Genomic DNA, 26341 nt, shown 5'->3' on the forward strand with positions numbered 1-26341 from the left:
ATTCAGCCAAGACATTCAATGCCGGCGCTACTAGCTCTGCGTGCACAGTCTGCCCGCGCCTCTATCGTGTCAAACCTGAGCCGATGGTTTCATTCACCTGTTTAAACTCACCACTAACAGATCGACAGGTAACAACCAGTTGAGCCCGTGCTGTCCAGACACGGGGTGATACTCCAAGGCGGGCGCGCGCGGCGATTTTGAGCGGGCGAGGACAACAGCTTCTACCCAATATGCAGGGCTGCCTGTCACCGGCCGGCGCCGTTGCTGGGTGTCGGAGAGCCTGGCACGATGGTGCCGTTGTTTTCCCTTGCGCAAACAGGTCGACCGGTCCAGGCCTGGCGTGATGGCAAGGACGGCCCTCGCTCACCAGGGATGTTCCGCCATCGCTCGGGCGGCTTCGGCGGCCAAGAACTTTCGATACGCCTTCTATCCGTCTTCCGTGCATCTTTCCAGAAGCCATCGACTCGTTCCAGTGCGTGCTATTTCCTAGGTGATCCTCACGACTATCATGCGCCTCTTGCCGTGTCATGACACTTCCGCATACGCAAGCGTGCAGCCAGGCCGGGTCGGCGTGGAACAGACACCAGATTCACGCAAGATCTTGACTTGCCAGCCTTGGTATCAGAGTCATGATGGCGATATACCGTACTTCCAAGAGTAGCGGTGTCCCTTGTGACGTCGCGAACGCGGGTTCTTGTCAAAATTCCGTTTATCGAGAAGTGCTTTTGTGCCTCTTTTACAGCTACGGATACACAAAAGGTACATGCAGAGTTGTCCGGATCCTCTAGCTTTGCCGCCCCATTTGCGCCTCGCCACTGATGCTCCATGCAATGCCATGCAACTCTAAGTAAATTTATACGTGCACGGAAAGTGCAGGGCCCCACCCAAAACTCAGATTGACGTCAACTGCACACATCAAAAGGCCCCAAAACAGCAGTGCTTGATGTCAGGTACAGTAGGTCACTGCGTTGCGTTACTTGCGTGTCTTCGGCTTCCTCTTGCCGATCTGGTAGCCCCATCCCCTGAGGACTTTGACCACCTTCGGCGTCACTGCCGCCGTCAAGGGCACCCGGATGAAGATGAAGCTCTTGTGGATGGCGTACGCCAGGGCCAGCTGCGTCGCGAGGCCTGGGGAGTCATGCACGCGTCAGCTGGAGGACTTCATACTTGGCGAAACACCCGAACCACTGTGGCCCCCAACTCTATCTGTTGGCCCCATTCCCGTCCAGGAAAGTCCTAGCGAGAGCAAGGCGAAACCACTTGCATGCGATGGCCACTTGGCTCCACTTGGCCACGAAACCTACCCAGCCGTGAGCTGGACAAAACAAGCTCGACACACAGCGGGCAAATCTGTATCAACTCCGTAGGACAGACCAGAAAGGGACCCGCCAGGCGGGTGATGTAGCAAGGCAGAAGAAGTACGTAGGGGATTGATGTGTGACTTACTCGCTTCCTCCTTGTGCCTCTCCTGGGCCTTCTCTACGCCCCAGCCGACCTTCTCAACGTCCTCGCTCACATGGTTGTCGCCCAGCTCCTCCCTCTCAGCGTCCTTGAATGCGGCGCGGTACTCGTGCCAGCGCTCCTTGACGGACTCGGGCACAACCTTCTTGACGCCGGCCATGACCCAGCGCTCGACCTCGGCGATGCGGTCGGTGCCGACCATGCGCACCAGCAGGAAGCAGAAGGGGAAGTCGAGCACGCTGAGCCCCAGGTACACGCCAAGGGCGACCCAGCCGTACTCGCGCGACAGCTTGCGCAGGCGCGCGCTCAGAGACTGCGGTTCCGCCTCGGCCCCTGCCCCGGCGCCCTTGCTGCCGCCGGACCGGCGCGACCATGTCCAGTTGAAGGTGCGCTTCTGCGCCCTCTGTGATAGCCCCTGCCCCGTCCTCGACGCCGCCGCCGAGGGGCCCCGTAGGAGTGTCGTCCGCCCGGTGCCAAACGTCCTCGCGCCCGTGGCGACAGACTGCCCGCCCGCCGCTCTCGGCGGAGCCAGCATGAGTCTGGCGGGTTGTGTCCTGCAGCCCTGGGCTGCTAGCCTTCGCAGCGGCGCGCCCGCGGCCGTCGTCGTGGGCTGACGGGCAAGCACCGAGGTGCGAACCGCCCCGTACATGGAGCTTCGCAGCATTGTTGCCCGCTTTTTATGCTCGTGTTCGTGCTCGTCGTCGTCGTGATCGTGATCGTGATCGTCTATGGGTAGGGTTGGAGAGCAAGATAGCCGCTCGGTTCGGATTCGCAGGCCGCCGCGATGCGGAGCTGTAAGTGCTGCCCGCGCGTCCCGTTCTCGTGGGATCTGATCGTGGCCGCCCAGGTAGGTATGGGGACGGATATGTCGGGGTCTAGAGAAAGACCCTGTGAAAGCTGACGGCCTCCGCCGGTAGACCCGGTGGCGAGTCTCGTAGTGTCCCGTTTTCTTTTCGGGAAAGGGCGGGTCGTCTGTTCGTTTGTTCAGGCAATCAGGATCCTGCAGTGTCCGTGGCTTCCGTCGAGTAGAGCAATAAAGCCTTCTCGCTCTCTCTGCTGGACGCAGTGCCTGTCGCAGTCGTATGTTGGGAAAAGTGATGGAGCTCATGTGCTGCGCGATGATGGAATTTCTCTGCATTGGATGGCTCTGATTGGCTGGGGCGGGCGGCATCGGCGAAATACCGTCCGTCAGAGTTCTGGAGCTCTGAGCATCCAAAACTTACCCACTTACACCTTACACAGCACCGCACCTACTGTAGGCACAAGCGTACCTGTGGGGAGGATGGATCGTACGGGCTCGTGCTCGGGCTCGGGCTGAAGGAGCAAAGCGTCCTTGCTGTACTGGGTAATCTGATGACCGCTGTGTCAGTATAGAGGGTAGGCCTCATCCAATCCTGCATCGCATTGTTCTGCCATTTTCAGCCTCGCCAAAGACGTGAGGATCTCGCGAGGTCCGTCAGCATCACAAGCAGAACTGATGTGTGAGCCTTGGACAAGCATCAGGCCCCCTAACCCTCGCAGCAAGAAGGGGTAGGGAGCTTTCAGATGTGAGAGTTCCCAGCAAGCCGGAACCTTTACGTTTCGACCTTGGCCTCGTGATGCGTCCAGGAAGCTGGCTGGCTTGGAAAGGCGGACTAGAGCAGAGCGCTGGAATCTAGTGTGAATCGTATTATTCTCGTTGTCGTGCACCATGAGCAGAGTGTGGTCGCGCGTGCTTACCCGTACCGGACTTTGACGTCAAGCTCAGATGATATCTCACCAACCCATGCTGCTCCTGCGGGGCTCCTGAGTACGGCTGTTTCGCACTGCACTGCCCGCATCCAGCACATAACCGCTGGTGTAAGTAAGTCTAGGCGATCTAGGACGACAGGCAGGAGCCGTGAACCGAACGAAACAGCGTGTCGTTCCTGCCGTTGGGATTTCCATCTGAATTCTACCATCCCCCAATCCATCCGTCAATTCGGGGAAACCTCGCTGGCGTGGCTTCCTCGCACTCCTTTCCGTGTCTTTTCTCAACTCCTCCATCTGAACAACAACAACGGCAGCGGCAGATCAGTGGGTTGACGGGATCTTTCAGGATCCATCGATCGACGCCTTGCCTTCTCAGCCTCGTGCAAGACCCAGAGAACCTTCGGCCTTCGGTTAAGTCGGAGCGCGTGCCCTCCGGATGACATCTTCTCTTGTTGCTTAACCTCCCGCTGGATCCGGCCGAGAGAGCTACACAGTATATACAGCTCATGACGCCATAGGAAAATCTAAGGCGCCCCATCGAGCTGTTCATTAGTTCGTCTTGTACAAGAAGAAACATTGTCTGCAGAAAAGCATACGAAGCTCGGCACAGGCCTTGCGCGCCGTCACTGCCTGTGGTTCACACTCAAACTCACATATCTCTCCCTCAGCCGCCAATAGCTTAGCAGATGGCTGCGAACGGGACCGCTGGGTCGGCGGAACCCAGGACCAAGGATGAGACCAAAACCCATGCACCAAATGAGGAGGCCTACTTCACGAGAAATCCCCCACCACGGGCTCTGAGGGAGGCCCTGCGGCTTGCCGGCAGCGGGAGGATATCGACGCCTTCGGAAAGCGCCAGTGAGGAGGACTACGACGAGGAATCGCAAAAGCCAGTTGCCGTCCTTCGGTTGAATGGGAAGCGAGAGAAGGATAGGCCCACGCTCCCGACGTCTGGCAGCAAGCTCAAGCTCAGCGAGGGTGCTAGCGAGGCTGCCACGCCGAGCGACGTATCCTCTGAGAATGGGACTCTTGACGATATCTCATCCCTCAGGGGCGCCAAGGTATACACGATTGCGTCGGATGACAAGGAGCTCCGAGAGATCCTGAGACGGGGCGTGCAGAGGGTGAGTACTGGAACACGCCGTTGTGACCGTGGCTAATACCGTGCAGGCCAAAGAACCAGAGTCGAATGGCAAGCGGAAGGGAAGATTCAGTGACTACGTCTTCACGAGGAAATTCTCCACGTTCGATAGGCAGAACGCCGCGGCTGCCAACAGCCCATTCCACGGCTTCTTTACCCTGTTCTGGATCGCTATCGCTCTCTTGCTGCTCAAGATCGGAGCTGAGAATTGGAAGAACACGGGCAGTCCACTCGGAACCAATGACATTATGAAATCTATGTTCAAGAGGGATGTCATTGTCCTGCTCATTTCCGACGGGGTCATGTGTGGGCTCACCGGCGTCAGCTGGATGCTACAAGTTTTGATCAAGAATGACTACTTGGACTGGGACTCGTCGGGCTGGATCATCCAAAACATATGGCAGACCATATTCATCGGGTGCACCATTGGATGGACACAGCTTCGCCAGTGGCCGTGGTCTCACACGGTGTTCTTTGTCCTGCACTCGCTGGTAATGCTGATGAAACAGCACAGCTATGCCTTTTACAACGGCTACTTGTCAAGCGCCTACAAGAAGAGGGCAGAGCTACTGAAGAAGCTCAAGCAGCTGGAGCACGTCGAGGCTGTCAAGTCGCCCTCGCAGACTAAGCCGACGGCCTTGTCCATATCGACGGATCATCTTGCCCGGAGGCCGTCGAGACATGATGTCCGTCAAAGGCGCCAGTCGTCCCATTCAAGCTGCAAGGCGTTCAGCCAAGACCTAGAGGGCATCGAAGCAGCCATCAACTCGAACGAGTCCCTCGACCTGGAGCAGATCCACGTGTTCGAACAAATTATCAAGTGGGAGATTGACGGTCTCACGGAGGAACTCCAGGGGAAGTCGACCTCCCCCAGGCGCGCGTACCCCAACAACGTCACCTACCAGAATCACTACGAGTACATCGTCTTCCCGACACTGGTCTACGAGCTCGAATACCCCCGGTCAGAGAGAATCGACTGGGCTTACGTGGCAGAGAAGGCGGTTGCGACCTTCGGGCTCATCTTCGTGATGATGATGGTCTCGCAGGCCTTTATCTACCCGGTGGTGATGAAGACGGTCCGCATGAAAGAGGCCGGACTGTCTCTGGCCGAGCGCTTTGGGGAGTTCCCGTGGCTGTTGTCGGACCTGATCTTCCCGTTTATGATGGAGTACCTCCTGACATGGTATCTCATCTGGGAGGCCATTCTCAACCTCCTCGGCGAGCTGACGTACTTTGCCGACCGAGAGTTCTACTCCGACTGGTGGAACTCTGTCAGCTGGGATCAATTTGCGCGGGACTGGAACCGCCCGGTCCACAACTTCTTATTGAGACACGTCTATCACAGCTCCATCAGCGCCAGTAAGTACTCTCCGGATACAGTTTTGAACTTCTCGAGGGTGAACCACTGCCACCCGTTGTCTGTTCCTCAAAAGGCCTTACCAGGCTGCAGGTTTGAGACAGGCTATGGCCACATCGTGGCCCACTCCTTCCCCATATTCGTACATATTTGTGCAAAGCCTCGATCTTCCCCTAGTGCCTTGGTAGCTGACTATGACTGTTGCAGTGCGGGTCAACAAGCACACGGCGACGCTTTTCACGTTTTTCCTGTCAGCACTGGTCCACGAGCTGGTCATGTGGTGTATCTTCAAAAAACTCCGGGGCTACCTGCTCTTTATGCAAATGCTCCAGCTACCCCTTGTGCAGCTGAGCAGGACGAAGTGGATGAAGGGCAGGAAGACGCTGGGGAACATCAACTTCTGGCTGGGCATATTTACTGGCCCTTCGGTCCTGTGCTCACTCTATCTAATACTGTGAGGGTTTTGTCGGCAGCCTGCGGAACGTGTAAATAGTACTGTCAATCCACCAAGATATGAAAACGTACTTGTAAGGCTGAAAATGGCTAATGCCTAGGCATTCTCCTCAAATTCACTAACCTACTACAGCAGACCGTGCTTGCCCACCTCGGGCAGCCCGGCGTGCCTCCCTTATTAGACTGATTAGGCACCCGAGTGCCGGTAGCTCCAGCGGTGAGGTCACCACGCGGTGGAACCCGCGGGCGCACGGGCCCTCACCTGCAGCCTCCCCAAACAAACCAAGCCGCCTTTGAAAGGCCACTCACTTTTTTCGACCTTCAGCTCTGCTCAACACCATCTCGTCCACCCCCATCGTTCATCGACGAACCGCGTCACCACCTCATCCTGACAAGATGTCTCGTGGCGGTACCACTCTCTACGTCACTGGCTTCAGCCACGGCACTCGTGCCCGCGACCTCGCCTACGAATTCGAACGGTAATTTCGATCCCTCCTTCCTCAGCCCACCCACCACCCAAAAGCCTCCCGTCCAGTCCAGTCCAGTCCAATACAGTCTCTCGAGGCCTCCTCCATCCTCCTAGCCGCCCTCGCCCTCGCGTCGAAGTGTTCGCTGTGTATATCCACCGTCGTGTCGTACCCACCGTCGTGCCATGCTTCCGCCCTGTGCCCCCCATCGTCCCCCCATTCGATCGAGCGGTCGGCGATGACAGAACGCTTCCAAACAAACGCGCTTGGCTTTGCACCGGGCAAGTCGCCTGTCAACGGTATCCATCCGGGATCGCGACGCCACCTCGACGCGGCGACGCGATCGCAGAAATTCGAGAGAGACCTTTGTCCATTTCGTTTGGTTTGACAAAACTGACATCATACGACACAGCTATGGCAGGCTCGTCCGTTGCGACATCCCTGCGCCTCGTTCTGCCTCAAGCAGGCTGTAAGCATACACTCCATCCCGAAACATCCCGGCGGGCCGCTGTTTGCTGACTCCACCATCAGGTTCGCGTTTGTGGAGTACGAGGACCGTCGAGATGCCGATGATGCCTACCACGACATGCATAACAAGCGGATCGGACGTGACGACATCTTGAAGATCGAGGTAAGCCAGCTACCTATCGCAGCTGCCATCGCCCCCAAGTCCACGTGCTGATGCTCCTACAGTGGGCCCGTACTCCTCCTTCTGCATCCTGGCGCTTCGATTCTGGCCGTGACCGCGACCGTCGCCCTCCGCGCTCTCCTCGTCGCCGGACACCCAGCCCCCGGCGCACTCGCGACTACTCTCCTCGCAAGGATGACCGTCGTGAGCGTGACCGTTACGACGAGCGCGATCGCCGTGACACACGCGACCGCTCGCGATCTCCGGACCGCCGGTAAGCCGTCGACCCTTCACACCTTCAAATTGAAAATCTACTAGGAAGATGCTGATATGGTAGATATAGTGACCGCGACGATCGGGAGCGGGATGATAGGGACGACCGCGATCGCCGTGAGAACGGCGCGAATGGCGATGACCGGAAGCGTAAGCACCGAACCCGCCTGCACCTTTCCTGCCACCCGCTGACACATGCAACAGCCCTGGACAGCCCACCTCCCGTTCATGACGACCTCGACACCGCGGAGTAGACGTGTAAAGCGCACGGATCACGGATCACGGACGTGGACTGCGAGGTTTCTGCTCTTCCCCTTTCCCGCGGCACTAACTGAACGGAATGCTTGGTCCACTTTGACTTCCTTAATATGGGTGTTTTAGTTTCCGATGCGGATGCGGACATCGGCGGTTTTTCTTGACGGCGGCGTCGGGAGAGCGCAAAAGGCTGCGCCCGAAACTCGGTCGAATCTTATCGGAGACGGTTTTTCCTCACTAAGAATGGACAGAAATCGCGAAAAAAGTACTTTTAGATCATCGTAGGGCGAATACCATGCACGCATTGCTCCATGAAGCCCCTGGTTGTTCCAGAGTGAGACCTTGCTAAGCTGATTTGCGCCCAAGCTCACTTATTTGATGTCAAGATTTTGGACATCACTCCTACCTTTGGTGGGTGCTGAAGGAGCCAGAGCAGTCAGTCATCCGCTGGTGATGTTCCTGCGCTGAGTGCCTAGGTAATCCCCCTCAACTCTGGATGGCGATCGCACCTATCTACATACGTAGGCCCTCATATTTTGGATTTCGACCAGTCCCTATGAGATCATGTCATATCACAGACATCACTCTGGCCCGCTCCACGCAGTTCATTTCAAATTCCTTTGTGCATTCTGGTATTTCCATGACTTTGTGTCCGGTCGGCCAGACTCGTAATAGGCGTCACACCCTTTCCCCTGGCACGTATGTTTGTTCGTGGCCAGGTAGCAACTAAGTAGAGACAGAGCAGAAAAGGAAGGCATGTAAACTAAGGACAAGAGCCACTGTCCTGACGCACACCCAGTTGGAAACCCCCCCCCCCCCCCGCCTTAAAAATCGCATACTGAAAAATGCCTCGCCGTAAACAACACATACTTCCTATCCTGCCGGTCCCGAACCCTGCGAGCTGCACGCGTAAAAGGAGAAAGAAAGAACAGGACGTAAAAGAAAACCGGCTACCTTGTTGCGGCTAGTTGATCGATGCCTTTGCGGGTAAGAAGTACAGTATTAAAGCAAATAACACGGCGCCTGGCGGTAGGTAGAAAGCGCCAGCAGCCAGCAAGGAGTTCGCGCAGGATATATCAAGTCGACCACAGACGAGGCTCGCACACCTTCATCCAGAGCGAAAGCATGAATATAGGAGCAGATCAAAAAAGCGTCACCGCAGGTTGGAAAGATGCTGGGAGCCCCCACCTCGTCACACACAAAAGAGGCCATATGCCGGGCCCAACTCCGACTGCGTTGAAGCAGTGTGACCCAGCCAAAAAAGCCCCGCGCTCCATATGCAGATCCAAGAAACGCCATGTCCAAGAGCGAGGTGATCCGATAAGCAAGTCAAGTAAAACAAGAGGCGCCAAGAGGGATAGAATGAGCAGAGCCCGGGCCGCCAAGGCAGGCTCACTCAATTTCCATCCTCCCGGCGATATCCTCGCTCATGCCGCGCAGGGCGCTCAGCCGAGGGCTCGTTTCGTGCTCGTCGGCGTTGTCATCCGAGACCTCGTCGCTGAAGTCATCACTGAACCCACCGTCATCAGTCCTCGTAGCTACCCGCGAACTCGTCGAGCTCGAGCACGCCGTCCTTGTCGCGATTCCATGCGAGCCCGTCGTCCGCATAGTCGTCCTCGTCGTCGCTGGTCGGCATCCGCTCGGCCTCGCGGTCGCCGAGCCAGTACCTCGCGCGCTTGTTCGCGCCGGCGTCTTCGAGCTGCAGCTGCCTGCGCTTGCGCAGGTCGCCCGTTGACGACGAGGGCGTCAGCGACATGGCGCCGCTTCGCTGGCGGTGGCGGAGTGGCGAGGGTGGGTTGTAACTATGTGATACCACGGGCACACCCCGGACGTATAGGTACGCGACGCGCTTGCGCTCCCTGTTGAAGAAGAGATAGTGCAGGCTCCATATGGCGGCGGTCTCCTCGTCAAAGGGGTTCGAAGTTGGTTGGTAGGAGAAGACGGCGCACTCCTTGAGTGTCATCTCCTTATCGATCAGGGCCCACATGTGGGGGCCCCATGGTGGAGACTCCGTGCCGGACACGGCCGGGGGCGACGACCCCGTGTCGGCTACAGCAGCCTTGGACCTCTTACTTGGAGGGAGTAATGAGGTCATGGGGAATTCGGTGGTGGATGGCGCGTTGGGCCGCGCGCTGTGCAGAGTCGTGTCGAGGTTGGCGACCACTTTCCTCAGGTTGCGCTCGCGCTTGAAGTCGGCAGGCCGCAATACGTGGCTGAAGTCATAGTCTGGATGCGACGCGTTCAGTGTGGCGATGAGGTATGCGAATGTCCTGCGACTCGAGATGTCGGAAAGGGGGCCGAATGGACTTGACCGGGACAGGTTGAGGGTTGTGCGCTGGGGAGGTGACAGGCTGGACCCGAACTTGAGCAGGGCAGCATGTTGTGTTTCTAGCGACTTGTCAATGTTCTTGTAGAGCTTCTTGTCGGAGCCTGCGGCCTTAGTCGTGTAAAGGTCGCAGCCGCCGGTAACGTGACAATCGGGAGTGTCGAAGTTGAGCGCGCTGGCCACGACGTCGAAGTCGCGAAGGGGTAGGAACTACGGCGGGGGTAGATGGGTCAGTCTCGCATAGCGCTTGTAATAACCGGCACTTGCATCCAAGTGTCTCGGATCTACATACCTTCATCTTGCAGTTGTGTGCTCTTCGAGAGGCTACGTAGTGGGTGTTCCGATGGACGTGGTGTGTTGTTGGTGTCGTGGGTTCGGGTGTTATCAAGCGGGTGGAGTAGTGTTATCGTGGGACCACTGCGTCATTCGAATGGAACGCGGTCACAAAGGGGTCACTTCGCAGAGTGCAACCTTGCGTTGAAATGTGTTGAAAGAATAAAGGAATAAAGCTGGCCACTTGTCGGCTGGAGTCGCGAAAGGGTCGGATAATCGCAGTTGCTGGGTCGGATGCCTTGGGTGAGGTGCAATTGCTTGTAACGGAATCAAGTGGAGGTCGGACACGCGGGTGGATTCCTGCTTGTCAGTCGGTCAGGCTGGCGCAGTCGCTGGCGCAGTCGCTGGCGCAGGCACAGTCCAGAACGCGATCGCGTTCAGGTGATTTACTGGATAGGAAATGCCATCGAGAAGTGAGAATGTTGTTCTGGGCAAGGCTGGTGTGTGGTTCTTGGTAAGGAATGCAGGGGCTTTGTTCAGGAGAGGAGGTGAGGTGGTGACAACGCAATGGACAGACAGACAGACAGGTGGGCGGAAGTACGGGCGGGCGGGCGTTTCGGGGGATCAGGGAAGTCGCCAGTTGGGTTGTCTGACACTGGGTCCTGTAAGCAACCCTGGCACGCCTGGAAGAGTGACCCGGTACATGGGCTGAGACTAGGTGCCAAGTCGCTCTTGGGGTGTGGGGGGAACGGGGGAGGGGCCAGCTGCGAGGGACTGCAGCAGCACAACAAAGGAGTCGAGCTCAGCCCCTGAGAACTCGCTGCGGCTTGTCGAGGTGGGCGTCGCCTGCTCGGGACTCGGGTGCACTGATGCGGGGACCTGCGAGGGATGACGAATGATAAGCCGGACGGACACCACGAGTAGCGTCCCGTGGGCAGCCAGCCAGCAGAGTCAAGTCAGCACATGAGTAGCCAGTCCCATTGGACTCGCCCGCTGCATTCTTTGAGATGTTAGAACGTGCACCAGCCCGCCCGGCTGGATGGACGGCTGGATGGACAGACGGATCGATGAGTGAACGAGCCAACGAATCGATGGATAGTAGATGAATCGAGGGTGGGTGGATTGAACCTGGTCTGCCGCAAACGGATCCCATCGTTGAGGACAGACCTTGCAAGTCTCTATTAGTACCCAATCCGCAGATGTGCATACCTCCTAGCCTGTGCGGCGCCTCGTCTGCCAACTGCTTCCCAAGCTCTCCCCGGACCGACTTCTTGAATCCGAGTATTGTTGCTTTTCGTCCCGATGTGCCTCGGGTGAAGCATTGTTTACCTGCTCGCCTCCCTAGCCCAAACCATGTGCGCCTGACTCCGTGCAACGTGCAACCGCGATCTTCCAATTGCTTTGTTCATGCTCCCGTCGGCGCCTCAGCTTGCGTGTCCTGCCCAGGGTGTGTGTTCCAAGGCAATAAACCAGCCCATCATAGTATGCCGACGTCTTTGAGTGCGTCTTTGACGCGTTCCATTTCCTGCGAATGTCGTATGTCTGTTAGCCGGAGCAAGACGCCACACGACCGCGTGTCTTTCCCGGTGTATAATGGACATGTAGATGGGGCATTTAGGCATGTAGGCAATAGTATGTATCCAGCTGCGTTACATGATCTTGGTCACTTCGTCCTCGACCTGGCGGCGGTGGAAAGGGCGTCAGCGAGCTGCACTGCAGAGTTGAATGGCGGGGATCGCAGCAGGAGGGTGGTAACGACCAAGGGGTGTGCGGTCTCGAATACAAATAGCATGTCCGAACCAGCGGCAGCACGATTACATGACGGGGCGACAACAGAAGAGAAGAGAAGAGAAGAAAAGAACTTGACTGACCTCCATGTCCTCCAACGAGTCCTGCTGTGCAATACATCGTAACACTGTCTTCTTACTGCTCTCCTGCAGCTCACCGGCGAGCAGGAGCTCGTCGAGTATCCAATAGGCTTTCGTGAATGAGAAGATGATGTCGAGCTCGCAGACGTTGCCGTAGTACTTGTCCATCTGCTCGACGTAGCGGTGGATGACCTCAAGCGTGATGAGCTCGTTGTCGTCGGAGGATGCGCCGGCAATGAAGAACAGCGAGGCGTATCGGCGGTAGACGATCTTGGTGTCTTTGTACTCGAGGAAGTTGCACATGCGCGTTCGCCTGGCCAGGACTAGCTGGGAGACGTCTTTGACGATCTTGGCCTTCTCCTTGGGGGACATGGTCTGGAACCATTTCGCAAGACGCTGCAGGTGCATCTCGGGTCAGGTATGCGCTGCGAGGCGAAAGGGGGCCCATGATGACGGGGGACAACATACAACTTTGCCCTGCCGGGACAGCAAGATCAGGTAGTTGATTGCCATGATGGCAATCCCATCAGACGGTGACGGCGGGGAGGAGTCGGCTGGTGGGAATTCGCGAAGAGAGCGGACGTTGCCTTCGCCACTAATAACTGTCCTCAAAAGGAAGATTTGCTGGGCAGTCAAGCAGTCGGGTCGGCCACGAGGGGTGCAACGTCGAAATCGTTCAGGCAGTTGCGCCAGGGTGGAGCGCCCCTGGGCCGTGGCCGCAGCAATGGATCTTACAGCACATTGCGCACGAGCCAGCTTGCGCCAGAAGCGTCCAGAGCGGCCGACATGTGAGCACGCTCTGCTTCCAGCAACGCAACCCAAATCAAGACAGACTCAAACTACCATCACGCGTTCACTGCTCTATCATTGACCGAAAGGCTACCAACGATGTCATCTTTTTATTTCTTTCGCATACCCAGCAGGATTATCCATGCTGATAGTAATTGGCATGCCAGAGCACAAGAGCAAATTGGGGTTTTGTTTTAAGTTGGGATTATTCAATTACTACAGACGTCTTTCTCCCCTTTGAACTGCGCCAACGGACAAGATCTCTACGCCAGAGTTGAAAGCCGCCCAACACATCCAGGCTGGACATGTTCAAATTTTTCAACAAGCTCAGCCCATATCCCCTTCTGCAGTCGCTGCCCATCCTCATTGCTTACCCAGACAGGCACCCAGAACTCCTTGATCTTACAGCCCGAGAGCAGCTTGCCGTGGCTCTCCGCGCCAGCCACCAGGCCATGCAAGATTGTGCGGCTGCCCTCCTCTGCGGTCCGCGCCATCATGGCCTTGATCGCCGAGAGCATCAATTTGGTAAAGGATCCAGCGTCCCTGCCCAGGCCAGAATGGCACAAGCCGGGCGCGACCATGTTCACGATCACGCCTGTACGCTCGACGGGGGTCGCTGCTGAGAACCGCCGCACGGCCAGCTCCTCGACGAGCTTTGAGAGCGCGTACCTGCGCGGTGCAGCCGACGTGTTAGTGGTCGGTAGTCAGCCTTCAAAACGTACAGAAAGTCGATCTCTCACCTTGAGCTCATATTGGCTTTCTTCTCGTCATTCAGCCCCTCGAAGATGTTACCATCACGGCTCTTGTCCATTTCACTCTTGGCCGTGTATCCCAGGACACTGACGATAAAGACAAGTGAGGGTTGGATCCCGAGCTGCCGGGCGATCGCGCTCAGTTTGGGCAGGATCAGGGTCGCTAGGAACAAGGTGTTGACAACATTGACTTGCACACTGGCCTCCATGCCCTCCACCGTCGACCATGAGTCCAGCAGGACACCGGCGTTGGCAACAAGGCCATCGATTTTGTCCACGTCTGACAACTTGTCGGCAAAACTCTGGATTGAAGGCTGCGACGCCATGTCAATGTGCCAGACCTGTTGGATGTCAGGATCAATTTCTTCTACTGTCTCTAATAGCTTCCATACCTCTATCACGCCCTTGCGGCCCGTCGAATGTTCGATATCCTCTTTGGCGCTTTCTCCCGCCGTGAGGTTCCGCACAGCCAGGATGACGCGCGAGGCGTTGAACTCGACAAGATGTCGCGCAGTTTCCAAGCCCAGTCCAGAGTTTCCGCCTGTGACAACGTAAGTCTTCCCGGAGCAGGTCGACTCATCTGCCACCATGGGCAGCTTTTTGTACTGCTCGGCAGTCAGCCGCAGCATCACCATCTTGGCTATGTTGTTTCGTATTCCGCTCCAGTGGCTTGTATGATATGTGTGCAACGGGCTTCCGATCCAGTCAGCTGTTGAAGTAGTGTCCCGAGCAATGATGAGTTGGGACAATGCACGGGTAGTGACGGCAAGGGTGAAGAGACTTCATTTCCAGAGACTCGTGTGTTCAATCCATATTTGTATTCCGTGTGATCCACGGCTCTCCGTCGGAATCACCGAGGAACATATTGCGCCGCAACTTGCTGCACAAGACTGCCATCCAATCAGATAATGCCTTCCCTTTTGAGCCTCGTTTCCTTGCGAGAAGCTTGCCGGCATTGACTCCGAGCCCCATGTCAGCGACCCAGAAGTACCTAGGTGTACTTATGAGCCATTGTTTGAAAACTGCTGGTTACGAACACTCAGGCAAAAAGGGCATGTGTATGGTTCCGCCATAGCACTCGACGTATCAGATATTGTTGCCCAAATATGGTCTAGCGGCTCAGCAATCTCACCGTGGAGTCGTGACGATAGAGCGGCTTACACGGTCCCAACCTATCAGATATTAGATCCCTTTTCTGGCCTAGCGCGGCGACGACCTCTCTCCTCTCAGTGCGAACAACCTCGTCTTGATATTCTGTGTCAGGGAAGCAGTAACAGTTGCAGGAGCATGAAGTCGATCCTTTTACTGCCACAAATAGGATACACGAAACTCACTATCAACTACTAAACTTGAGGCTTGAGCTTTATTGCTCCAGTAGCCAATCAGTGAGCGCTATGGCACAAGGAGGCTCAGGCTTAGTCTAATAAGTGCAGCAGGGTGTCCCATCTCGCTCAAAGGATTCGGCTCAGCCCGGCGTGGGATCACCCACCTGAGGAGCTCGATCCGCCCCGGCCTATCCGTCACCACCTCCGCATCATGCTCTGGCTCACCCAACAGCCGCCGGCACATCTCAGAGACAGGAGGACATGCCTCGATGGCGCTGCAATTCATCGACCAGAAGGGCGCGCCGGGGGCGGACATAGGCTCGGCCGAGCGGCGCCTGATCCGCTCCCACGTGATGAAAGGCAAGAACGCGGGCAGACCACGCCGCTCTACAAAGAGACAAGCGGCCTTGCTGTATCCCATCAGGCGCGTCCTGACGTGGTCTGGCCCCAGCGTGGTGGTGGCGCCGGCGGCGAGGCCACGGCAGCTTCTGTGGAGCGACCTCAGCCTCACGTCGTTCCCACAGCAGCTCGATTCTGAGTCTACCAAGCTGATGCATAGATGTATGTGTGGCCCGCGGGTATGCAGTCTGGTGTCTCAAGTTCCATCTTGTCTGATACGCGTCTTACAGGGTTCTTCGATATCAGCGATGAGTTATTTCCGCCTCAGTTCTGCTGCAAGTTCGACATTATCAAGTCGATCTGGGTGAACTGTATTCTCCAAGATGAGGCATGTGAGTTCAAAATAGTAGAAAGAGGTCGTTGAAGTTTCTGAAGTGCTAATGTAGTGCAGACTTTCACTCCACACTGGCAATATCAGCTTCTTATGTTGAGTTTTGTCAGCGCAAGCCCAGTGTATCCCCGAAGACGTTGCACCATATCGCAAAAGCCTATGAGCTGGTCAACGTCAAGCTGTCTGGCCCCGACTCCATCTCAGACAGCGCTATAGCTGCTGTGGTCGCGCTCGTCATGTACCAACAGGTACATAACCAGCATTCTGCCGGACTGGTTCACCTTCACGGGCTGTTCCAGATGATTCAGCTCAGGGGCGGAATCTTCAGGCTTTTGAGGGAGAACCGGGCGTTGGCGCTGAAGGCGTTGAGGTGCGTGCTTAAGCTTGCGGCTGTGGTATACTGATCACTCTCCCCCTTCAACTGCACGCTGTCCCTTTGCTTTCTTTGATGGCGATCGAGCGAGATCACGAGCGAGATCTTACAGCTGATGATTATCAGGGTCGATGCCGAGTTGGCGCTGCAGAATGGCTCAGCCACTATATTTGGAGGTGACGATTTACGCAATGCCGTCTTGCCCGATTCTGAAGCTTTCAAGGCTATCAGAGAAAATCTCCCCAACGCCGCGCCCGCAGAATCCCCGTATTTCATGCTTGAGGTTGTTGCCTTTTCTAAGGTCCTCGATACAATTGATCAAAAGGGGAGTTCCAGACTCGATCCACTAGGCTTCATGGAGATAATGATATGGCTGCTCTACCATCTGATTGAAGCCTCTCAGCTAGGGCAGCTACGCTCGTCCGTGTCGGAAGGACAATACGAGGCAGTGGCCAATCTAGGCATGCTGGCATTCATGACCACCTTGCTCCCAGAGTACGGCCGAGTGCCCGACCGCTCCAACTACCCACTCCTTTGTCGTCGTCTGAAGAGCGCCATCCAGGATCTTCACTTCACATCTACCTTGGAGGAGAACAGAGAATCCTGGCTATTGCTTCTATGGGCACTGTTCATGGGCGGTATCACTGTGATAAAGGGCAATGAGCTGCTAGAACTGTCACCGTTGATCCTGGAGGCTAGTAGCCGACTTCAACTACACAGTTGGCCAGCTGCGCAGGATCAGCTGCGTCGGTTTCCTTGGATTGGTACCCTGCACGACTGTCCTGGCCTCAGGCTGTGGGAGATTTCTCGGCAGCATAGAAGGACTTATAAATTGTCGAGTCACTGATGAAGATCTTGAGGCTGGTTGATCCAAACTACTTGACCCCATGGCCTCATACATACATACTTTTTGATAAATTCGATTCGTAGATCATTAGTGCCAACATTAGCAGAACCAAGTCATTCACATAATTCCACCGTGGCGCTGAGGGTACTTCTAGGACATTTGGGAAGCCTGGAACTGTGCGGTTACTCGGAATTGAACCGCGCGTAGCATTTACACATCTTTCGAGGGCCATCTGCACACACAAAATTTCCTTCCACTACTGTCGATATCTACATCATTAGAGGTTGTTGTAACAGGAGATCATCACGATTGCCACCTGAGCATTTGCCGCTCAATACCACCCAGCCGTTACTACAGTACCTGTCTGTTTCAACAATAGCCCGGTGGAGTGTGGAGAGAAGCATGATTCGCAACTGGGGACACTGCTCACTGAAGACGTCTGACGTCGGTGTTTGGCAGGCGCTGCCACTGAATACAACAGCTTCTGTCTCCAGTTCTTTCCAAACTTGATTGAAAAGATGTATGAGTGATTAAAATGTATAGATCTAAACACACGCCAAGTAAATTGAAAAGCCTAAAGTGATGACACTAATGAGCGTACTTTGATTTATTTAAGATGCCCTCCTCTATCCTGCCTGCAAATATTGAAAACCCCCAGATGAAAACAACGTTTTCTATTTGATAAGGGATGAAATTCAGGAAGAAACCATTTCTCTTCTAATGCTATTTAGAGCCTCTGGAAATCCACGCCAACCGATTCGCACGCAGTGCAAAATGCGCCAGCAGGCCGACTGACGCAACGCCCAGCAGCCCAGTCGTCCAACCAACCCAGGACGACTTTGAAGACGGCTCAGTCAGCTCATCATTGTAAGGCGTCGCGTGTGGTCTGTCTGGAACAGGAAGCTTCTCAATCCGTGGACCAGCAAGGGACTGCCTCAAGAGCTCCTTAAATAACATGTCATCCCCAAGCAAGGGTAACACGTAGTGGAGGAGGATACCAGAAAAGGGTGGCTGCTGGCAGAGGAATGAGCCATCTCGGCGGCCTTTCTTCATCATGCTCAAGGCTCTGTCGTACCTAACAGCACAGACTTCGCTGAGCGCATTTTCGATGTAGTCGAGTTGCGAGGTTGGGGAGGTTGGAATTGTGCCACGCGTCAGGGCATTGACCAGGTTCGCTGCCGCCTCAATTGCGCCGTTTCCACCCTGGGCGGCAATTGGATGGACCTGGATCTCATTGTCAGTATGCTTCGGAGACACTTTTCGACGGGCATGGGTTGTGTTGAGAAGACATCTGCAGTACCTTGGTGGCTGCATCGCCAATGATGAGAATCCGCTGGAAGTGCCATCTCCTATACACCTGTTCTTCGAGCGGCACCAGGGTGGATTTGATGCGATTATCGTAAAGATCCCCGAATGTCACGGTTTCGGTGATGTTGTCATTACGGTACTGTGCCGCGAGAAGTGACTCATCTTCCTCCGAAAACCTGGGGATGTCCTCGCCGTGCTTCGTTTCTCCTAATTCGTGGCATAAGAACCAATATACCCGTCCGCCCGGCGCGGAGAGTACCAGGAATAGATGGCCGCGAAATAAGCAGACCTGTTGAGTAGCACCAGCTGGGAAGTTCACTGGGCATTTGGAGATCCCGAAGATGCACTTCATGCTTGATTGCACGACTGTGAGGGAACTTTTTAGCTATGGTCCCCAGAGTCACTCTGTTTTGTTGTATAATGCTGCTGGTTTTTCTCTTTTTGTTTTTGTTTCATTTTCTTGTGGGCACTTACTTGATCTCTCTTCTGGTGGAAAGGTGTCTACAGAGGAAGCGTCCGAGCTAGAGATGCGCCACATCTCTTGTCGCACCGTGCTATGAACACCATCGCCACCGACCAAAATGTCACCGCTGTAACTCGATCCGTCTTTCGTTGTCACAAGCACTCCGGTATGGCTCATTTCCACGTGAGCAACACGCTTGTTGGTAAGAACCCTGTCCTGATGCTTCAGGTTGTCGTACAGAATCTTAAGCAACATCTGCCTGTCCAGCCACAAAGATGCATATCCGGTGCTTTTCCAGTCAGCGATGGAAATAGTCCCCAGGCAAACAAATTTGAAAGAAATTGGCATACTGCTTTTCCATTCTCTCTGAGCCGGTCGCATCTTTTGTTGAGGCAAGAACGTTGCCCTTGTTGTCACGGAAAAAAGCCCTGTGATAGTAGTTGCCAGCGGCTTCGCGGAGACGCTCGTAGCATCCCAGTTGGTCCAGGATGCGCAGGCCATTGGCAAGCAGGCCAATACTAGCTCCGACTTGGGGGGCAATCTGGGGGTACGCTTCGAGGATCACGTAGTCAATGTCGAATCTCTCGAGCATGTTGGCAAGAGAAAGTCCGGTGACGCTGCCGCCGGCAATGATGATCTTGAGACCCATGACGTTGGCTAGAAGATGAATCAAGAGCTAATGATTGAAAAAGATGAGATCGAAACCTAAAAAATGGACTAAATGTAGAGTTGAAGATATTCTTATGGTTATTTCGCAGTTCGGACTGAAAAGCACCCGTAGTTTGCGGGCCCCAAGGCGGGCCTTGGCATATTCCGCCCACCGAGAGAACACGAAGTTATTTTGGTAAGAGATTGCGCCTAGAAGCATGTATTTCGGCCGCGGGATTCAAAAATGCGTTCAGCAGGGCGTTTACTTTCCCCACCCAAAACAAGGCTTTCCTATGATGCCTACATTAGAGTGCTCCCCTTGGGGCCGGCCAGCGCGAAGGGGCTGTCGCCGATGAGCGGTGCCCGCGGGCTGACGCGGATGGCCGGCACCTCAAAGCCCCCAAAGCTGCTACCGAGAACCTCCTTGACGTTCTCCGGGTTGATGGTGCTGACCGTCTCGTGGACAAGCCGCTTGTTGACGTACGTCGTGCCGAAGTTGCGGGAGCGCTCGAAGCCTAGCTCTAGGTGTTGGCTCTGCTTCGCCCCTTGAACGGTCTCGAGGACGATGGGCGTCAGTTGATGGGATCTCCCCCTGCAGTTCGATCCGGCGAAGGAAGACAGAAAACTCTTTGGTCTGCCCCTGCCAAGACATTTTGCTACGATTCGCTTATTGAACACTCGCAAGGTTTTTCTCTAGAGTCCGGATATCTTTCATGCGTGTTTCCATACTTGGCCATCAACATGAAGAATATTTGAAGTAATGATATTAGCTTCATCAAATGAGATCCAGAGTGTTGGACAATCTGTGAAGCCTTTGAGAACGAAGTCGTACGTGGGTAGTGCATGAACCCGAGTTGAACGCCAGCTCTAACCCATCCCTTCTAGAGAGTTTACCAGATTCCGAAACGTATTAGTGTATCCCTTCCAAAAAGCAGACAATCTTTGCAATCTGCAATGTCGACTCGAGCCTGCATCTTCTTGCGATCTCTATAAACACAAGCGGCACATTATCCAGGCACCAAGACCACTCAGCACGAAAACCTTGACCCCACGTCTACTCCTTCTTCTCCTTGTTCTTGTTCTTGGGCACGCGTACGAGCCAGTAAATGCCCGCCGCGGCGGCGATGTTGAAGATACAGTACACCCACAGCAGACCAAAGTTGCGCCAGCGGTTGTCGAAATCGACGTTAATTCCCTTAAGGAATGTGTTTGTGTCGGCCATAGCGCAATAACTGCAGTCGGTGACGTTGCCAGCGGCAGGGTCCTGGAGGTACCCGCCGGCGGACGCGATGTAGCCGGCCATGTACTCGCCGCAGGTTTGCCCCGCGGGCGCCGAGAAAGCCACGAACTCGTTGGCGGCACAGTGCACGGGCGCGTTGGCCAGTGAGGTTCCGAGGAAGCCCTCAACGACGTAGGTGAAGGGGTTGACCCGATACATAAAGATCCAGAAGCCGGGGAGGTCCTTGGGACCCGCGAGGATGCTGTTGACAAGGGGTTAACCGGAGCTCTATAAGCTCGGTGTTGGGATGACTGGCCAGACTTACCCGCAGAAGCAGAACATCATAATGACAAAGAGGTTGACGATGCCGCCGGCGACCTCGGCGTCGCGAAGACCGGCGATCATCATGTGGGCGAATGAGCCGGCAAAGATAAAGAAGACCCAGACGATTAGGAACATTGTAATGCCGCGCGAATCTACGGCGTCGGTAGGGTAGGCGTTGCGGTAGAGGCCGATGGGGAAGTACCAGCAGACGAAACAGAGGACGGCGGCGAGCTACTCTTAGGGTCAGTACAAGTCGCACAAACAAGTTTCTTGTTTTACCAATGGGGACTCCTACAGAGTTCCAAGCCATCTCCACGAGGATGTTGGCAATGAGGAATGCCATCCACGAATACGCCTTGGACGGCCGCTCGCGGGCCTCGTACATGGTGCGCTGCAGGACAAAGATGGGCATGATCTGCTCCACGACCTGGCTGAAGACGGTGAGGAAGATGAAAACGCCGAACATCTGGTTTTGCAGGCCACGCTGCGTGTTCTCAGCGTTTAGGAAGGAGAGGCCGATAAAGAGGGCCTATGCTTCAATCAGTTTCGCGTTTCCTCACACATCCGACAAGTAGTTCGAGAGACAGAGCCGGGGGAACTTACGGCGCCAAAGGACAATACTCCCTTCGAGTAGATATACGAGGGGCTTCTCCAGTACTGCTGGAAGACGCGCTTCGTCACCTCGAGGACCTGCGTACCGAAGCCAGCGGCGAATTCGTTATAGGTGGACGAATCCTCGCTCGTCGGCGCGGCATGCGACTGCTGTCCCTCACGGCCGGAGCCCAGACGTGCCAGCTCGTCCTGGACGGCCTGGTACTCGGGCGTCTGGCGCCAGACGGCGGGCCAGTCAATGTCCGTCTTTGCGCCGGGGGCCGCCCCGATGACCTCGAGCATGTACTCGGCCGGGTTCGCGCCCGCGGGGCACTCCGGGCCGCCGTTGCGGACGAAGTAGTCGACCAGAGTCTGGGAGTTCTTGCCGATCTCGCCAAAGTATACAGTGCGTCCCCCTCTCGCGAGCAGAAGGAGGCGGTCGAAGCGCTGGAACAGCATGGCTGAGGGCTGGTGGATGGTGCACAGGATCGCTTGGCCGCTCTTGGTCAGCTTCTCCATCAGGTTGCAAATAGACCACGAGGTCTGGCTGTCTAGGCCCGAGGTAGGCTCATCGAGGAATAGAAGAAGTTGAGGGCGAGCGGCGAGCTCGACACCAATAGTCAGCCGCTTCCGCTGCTCAACGTTAAGGCCCTCCCCAGGCACCCCGATGACGGCGTCGGAGTACGCCTCCATGCCCAAAAGGCTGATAACAGTATCCACATATTCAAGCTTTTCTTTCCTTGAATAGGTGTCCGGTTGTCTAAGGAGAGCCGAGAAGTTAAGAGCTTCACGAACAGTCGAAGTGTGAAGGTGGAGATCCTGCTGCGTAACGTATCCAGTTTTGCGTTGGAAGGACGAGTCGCGCGGTTGGCCGTTGACCAGCATGTCACCAGAGATTACCCCCATCGTGACCCGGGTGGCCAGGACGTCAAGAAGGGTGGTTTTCCCGGCACCAGATACGCCCTGTCGGCAATCGTTAGCCAGATGTTCATTGAACAGGGAAACACCACAGTGGTCGAGAAAGACTTACCATCAAAGCAGTCAAAGTCCCCGGCTTCACCCAGCCGTCAACGTGGTCGAGGATACGTCGAGGCTCGCCCTTGATCTTGATGTCATAGCAGACGTCCTTCCAGTGGAAGACCGAAGTCTGCTTGTGCATGCCAGCCACGCCGTCAGAGTCCTCGCCACTGCTGCTCAGCTGCGCCCTGCCCGCCGCGCCGGTCTCGACATCAACGGCGCCCTGCTTTAGGTGCTGTTTCATAGCCTTACGGCTGAAGACCAGAACCTCACCCTTGGAGCGCTCGCCCGCGATGTACTCGGCGGCGGCCAGGTGCAGGCCCATGAAGAGGATCATGTAGGCGATGAGGACGCCAAAGTTGCGCCACCGGTGCGCGTTGTCGAAGCCGTACGAGATCCCGAGGTACGTCGTGCCGCTGACGAAGTCCTGCCCCGGGACGGACCCGGCGGAGGAGCAGACGCGCTCGCTGGGCGCCGCGGAGCCGTAGCCGGGCCCCATGGGCACAAAGGTCGAGCACGAGAAGTCGCGGCCGACGAACTCGTTCAGCATGACGCTCTCGAGGCCGTAGAAGATGGGGTTGAGCCACCGGATCCAGCCGAGCCAGTCCTGCATGTACTGAGGCGGGATCGCGAAGCCGGTGTATAGTGCAATGAGGAGAAGGATAATCGAGGCTGGGGCTAACGCCTGGGCGACGGATTTTGTGACGGAGCCGATTAGGCGGAACATCATCGACATACACTGCGTCATCGTAAAAGAGATGAGCAGGAAAAAGAAAAATGCCCCGGGTTCTCTGCGGAGGTTCCCCATAAAGTACATGGCGGTGTTCATGAGAATAGCGTTGACGATCTTATAGGGCATGTCCACGATCATCGCCGACAGGGCTTCCGCCGCAGGATGGTACAGAGCGTAACGAGAGTGCTTATCGACGACTCGACGCTTCGCATATAGCGTCATGATTTCGAGGATGCTTCCAAAGGCGTTGATCATGACGGAGAAAAAGAGCAGTATGGCACGCCGGAAGAAGCTGGACGTGTCGGCCGGGAGGTTGTAGAACAGACTACTGACGATCAAGGCCTCGAAGACATTGCTGACGAGCATCGTCAGCGGGATGCTGGGGTCGCCCTTGAGCATAACAAAGCTGCGCCACAGCGTCAGGTTCATCTGCTCCGTAAAGGAGAGGGTAAAAGGCGACCTGGCGCGCTGCGATCTTGACTGGTCGATCCTGCGCGACTCGAGGAAGCGCTGGTGGTGCTCGCCGCCGAAAGGGTGGCGCTGGAGGTAGTCCTCGACGTCGACCATGAGGCGCGCGCGGTGCTCGCTGGCCTTCCATGCCCGCGCAAACTCTTCCGGGGTGCGTGGTGTCCTGCCCTCCCACCCGGGCCGGGAGATGCGCTCTTGGTGGCTCGTCATCGAGGTCAGGAAATCGGCCGTGGTCTGCTGCTTTGGGCAGACGAAGCCGAGGTCCTCGAAGTAGGCTCGCGCCTCGGTCGTCTTGCCGAAGAAGATCTGGTGGCCCTCGTATAGGACAATGACCTTGTCAAAGACCTGGGTCACATGGGTTAGCCTGCTTCCAAACCAGTTTCACTTCCGGGTGATACTCACATCATAGGCGTCCTGCGAGGCCTGGTAGATGGCGACGCACGAGGTGCAGCCCATGACATCAGCTTGCGTCCGCAAGGCTCGGCAGAACTCGAGGGCGTTGGCGCTGTCGAGGCCGCGGGTGCTGTTGTCCCAACACTGCAGAGGCGAGTAGCTCAACGCGGCCTCGGCAATAGTGACTCTCTTCCTCTCGCCGCCACTAACACCCCGAACGAAATCGTCACCCACGCGTGTGTTCTTGGTGTGGGAGATGCCAAACATGGCCATTGTCACGTCGCGAAGGTGCTCGGCGTATTCCCGCCTGGAGACGCCCGCAGGAATCTTCTTGGGGCACCGAGCGCGAGCGGCAAAGTAGAGGGTGTCGCCCACGGTCAGATGCGGGAAATGGTCGTCCACTTCTGCCGTGTAAATAGCCTCACCGCGGAAGGCGGTGCGCATCTGCTTGGGATGAATCCCTTGGTAGTTGATCGATGCGTCGTCACTGACGTGGAAGCCGTGTGTGTCTCCGGCGATGGTTCGCAGGAGGGTCGAGCACCCGGACCCCGGAGGGCCGAGGACGGCGAGCATCTCGCCGCTGTTGACGACACCCTCGAGGTCGTGGAGGATATCGATCCGTTGCTCCTTGCCGCCCATGAGCTTCTTTGCGATGGTGACCGCCTCGAGGAAGATGTTGCCCACACTTTTTTGGTAGTCCGTGGACGTGCCAAAGCCAAAGACGTTTAGGTTCTTAAAGGCGATGCCAGTCGTCTTTGGAGGCATGCCCTCAGAGGTATCGGTGCGGATGTCATAAAAAGCCTTTGCCCATTTTCTGGCGTTGAACGATGGACTCGCCGGATCTAGGGGGCCTTCGGCAGGAACAGGAAACAGAGCACCTGGAGGGCCGTGGGACTGCTGTGTGGTGTATCGACGGGCGAGCTGCAGGACGTCGTCGTTTATCCGCTCTTCTTGGTCGGGTGAATCATTGTGCTTCGACCATCCCTTCTCCGTAATCGTCGTGACTGAGTCGGATCTCGAGTTCGAAGTTTCGAACCTGTCGCTGGTAGCGGGAGGAGGCACGACCGCGCTGTCCGTCTCCGTGTCACTGTCGGACCGCATTTTTTTTTTTTTTTGCGTTCAAGATGTCGCTTAGAACGGACACTACTGGCTGGAATGTGTCAAAGTCGGCTGGGGAAAGGGTTGAGAATTATTAAGAAATAGTTAAAGTCGTAAACAAAAAGTCCAATGTAATGTAATACTAGCAGTGTGCCACAATCATGAGTTGTAACCACTCATCTGGATGAGAAGAAACGCAAGGTGAGAGAAAGTGTAAAACTTCATGTCATCTTCTGGACGATCGTCGTAAATAATAAACATAACTGTATATCACACAGAGGGCCCAGCCTATGGGTTGTAGAATCATCCTCCCTGGTTTGGTGGTAAATTGGCGGATATTCGGTTGGTGAGAGTCCGAATGTCCGCAGGTTGATTCAGCCCTACGACACTATTCGGACTTTGCCAAGATCCTGCCAAACCGGGGACATGGGTCGCCATCGTTTGGAACACACCGACCTGTTCTTGCTGTGGCGGTCGGCGGTCGTAACCCTCGGGAGCCACAGTCGAGTTGGCCGCGGCCTCCGTTAAGCGCGGCGGCGCGGACACGCATTTGCCAAGCCCTTCTTGCCAAGCCCTCCTTGCCAAGCCGCTGTGTGTGGAAAACGAAACGCAGGCCCCCCTGTCGTTTTGACTCGCGCTCTCCCCTCCCCTCCCAAATCTCAAATCCCCTTATTATAAGCTATTTCCTTTATAACTATTTTAAAAGACTTAATAATAATAACAACATATATATCTTTATAATCCTTATTTAATAAAGAATATAAATAAAATGTTTAATTATTTATAATATTATATTAAAAGTTATGTGGGAATAGTACGTATGGGCGTGGCGTGCCCATGCAGTGGGTGCGTTGCAGGCAATGCATAGATTTGGAGGTGCAAGGTTTAGACTAGTCTTATCAATAGCAGCTACTAGCCGATGCCAGCCGGCTATTAGCTGGCGGTTACGTGCCCCGTATACGGACCACTATAGCTAGCTTATAGCCAAACGGGGGAAGGCTGCAGCTTCGCTGCAACCTACCCTTTACAT

The 26341-nt window shown here is 55.7% G+C and overlaps 7 protein-coding genes across 7 annotated transcripts; 3 read left to right on the plus strand and 4 right to left on the minus strand.

Moving 5' to 3' along the window:
• Window positions 1–973: 973 nt before the first annotated feature.
• On the minus strand, window positions 974–2125 carry INS49_012401 (uncharacterized protein; the record flags this gene model as incomplete). Its single annotated transcript, XM_043173105.1, has 2 exons — window positions 974–1128; window positions 1447–2125. 2 exons carry the CDS (start codon window positions 2123–2125, stop codon window positions 974–976), a joined length of 834 nt encoding a protein of 277 aa, XP_043022402.1.
• Window positions 2126–3878: 1753 nt separating this feature from the next.
• INS49_012402 (uncharacterized protein) lies at window positions 3879–6148 on the plus strand (the record flags this gene model as incomplete). Its single annotated transcript, XM_043173106.1, has 3 exons — window positions 3879–4316; window positions 4363–5692; window positions 5898–6148. 3 exons carry the CDS (start codon window positions 3879–3881, stop codon window positions 6146–6148), a joined length of 2019 nt encoding a protein of 672 aa, XP_043022403.1.
• Window positions 6149–6539: 391 nt separating this feature from the next.
• On the plus strand, window positions 6540–7765 carry INS49_012403 (uncharacterized protein; the record flags this gene model as incomplete). Its single annotated transcript, XM_043173107.1, has 6 exons — window positions 6540–6622; window positions 7023–7079; window positions 7142–7241; window positions 7304–7512; window positions 7582–7661; window positions 7716–7765. The coding sequence occupies 6 exons, from the start codon at window positions 6540–6542 to the stop codon at window positions 7763–7765; spliced, it is 579 nt and encodes a 192-aa protein (XP_043022404.1).
• A 1393-nt stretch (window positions 7766–9158) lies between these two features.
• Window positions 9159–10390, minus strand: INS49_012404 (uncharacterized protein; the record flags this gene model as incomplete). The annotated part of the gene is made up of 3 exons (XM_043173108.1): window positions 9159–9276; window positions 9317–10302; window positions 10385–10390. The coding sequence occupies 3 exons, from the start codon at window positions 10388–10390 to the stop codon at window positions 9159–9161; spliced, it is 1110 nt and encodes a 369-aa protein (XP_043022405.1).
• A 1624-nt stretch (window positions 10391–12014) lies between these two features.
• Window positions 12015–14409, minus strand: INS49_012405 (uncharacterized protein; the record flags this gene model as incomplete). Its single annotated transcript, XM_043173109.1, has 4 exons — window positions 12015–12044; window positions 12237–12629; window positions 13397–13691; window positions 13763–14409. The coding sequence occupies 4 exons, from the start codon at window positions 14407–14409 to the stop codon at window positions 12015–12017; spliced, it is 1365 nt and encodes a 454-aa protein (XP_043022406.1).
• A 959-nt stretch (window positions 14410–15368) lies between these two features.
• On the plus strand, window positions 15369–17256 carry INS49_012406 (uncharacterized protein; the record flags this gene model as incomplete). Its single annotated transcript, XM_043173110.1, has 5 exons — window positions 15369–15660; window positions 15729–15830; window positions 15890–16199; window positions 16329–16840; window positions 17204–17256. 5 exons carry the CDS (start codon window positions 15369–15371, stop codon window positions 17254–17256), a joined length of 1269 nt encoding a protein of 422 aa, XP_043022407.1.
• A 655-nt stretch (window positions 17257–17911) lies between these two features.
• Window positions 17912–25314, minus strand: INS49_012407 (uncharacterized protein; the record flags this gene model as incomplete). The annotated part of the gene is made up of 12 exons (XM_043173111.1): window positions 17912–17939; window positions 18125–18273; window positions 18350–18723; window positions 18832–19109; window positions 19171–19437; window positions 19773–20060; window positions 20527–20949; window positions 21013–21242; window positions 21307–21540; window positions 21615–22565; window positions 22633–24165; window positions 24223–25314. The coding sequence occupies 12 exons, from the start codon at window positions 25312–25314 to the stop codon at window positions 17912–17914; spliced, it is 5847 nt and encodes a 1948-aa protein (XP_043022408.1).
• Window positions 25315–26341: the final 1027 nt, after the last annotated feature.

The sequence above is a fragment of the Diaporthe citri genome, assembly GCF_014595645.1.
Source record: "Diaporthe citri strain NFHF-8-4 chromosome Unknown scaffold_6, whole genome shotgun sequence".
Classification (NCBI taxonomy): Eukaryota; Fungi; Ascomycota; class Sordariomycetes; order Diaporthales; family Diaporthaceae; genus Diaporthe; species Diaporthe citri.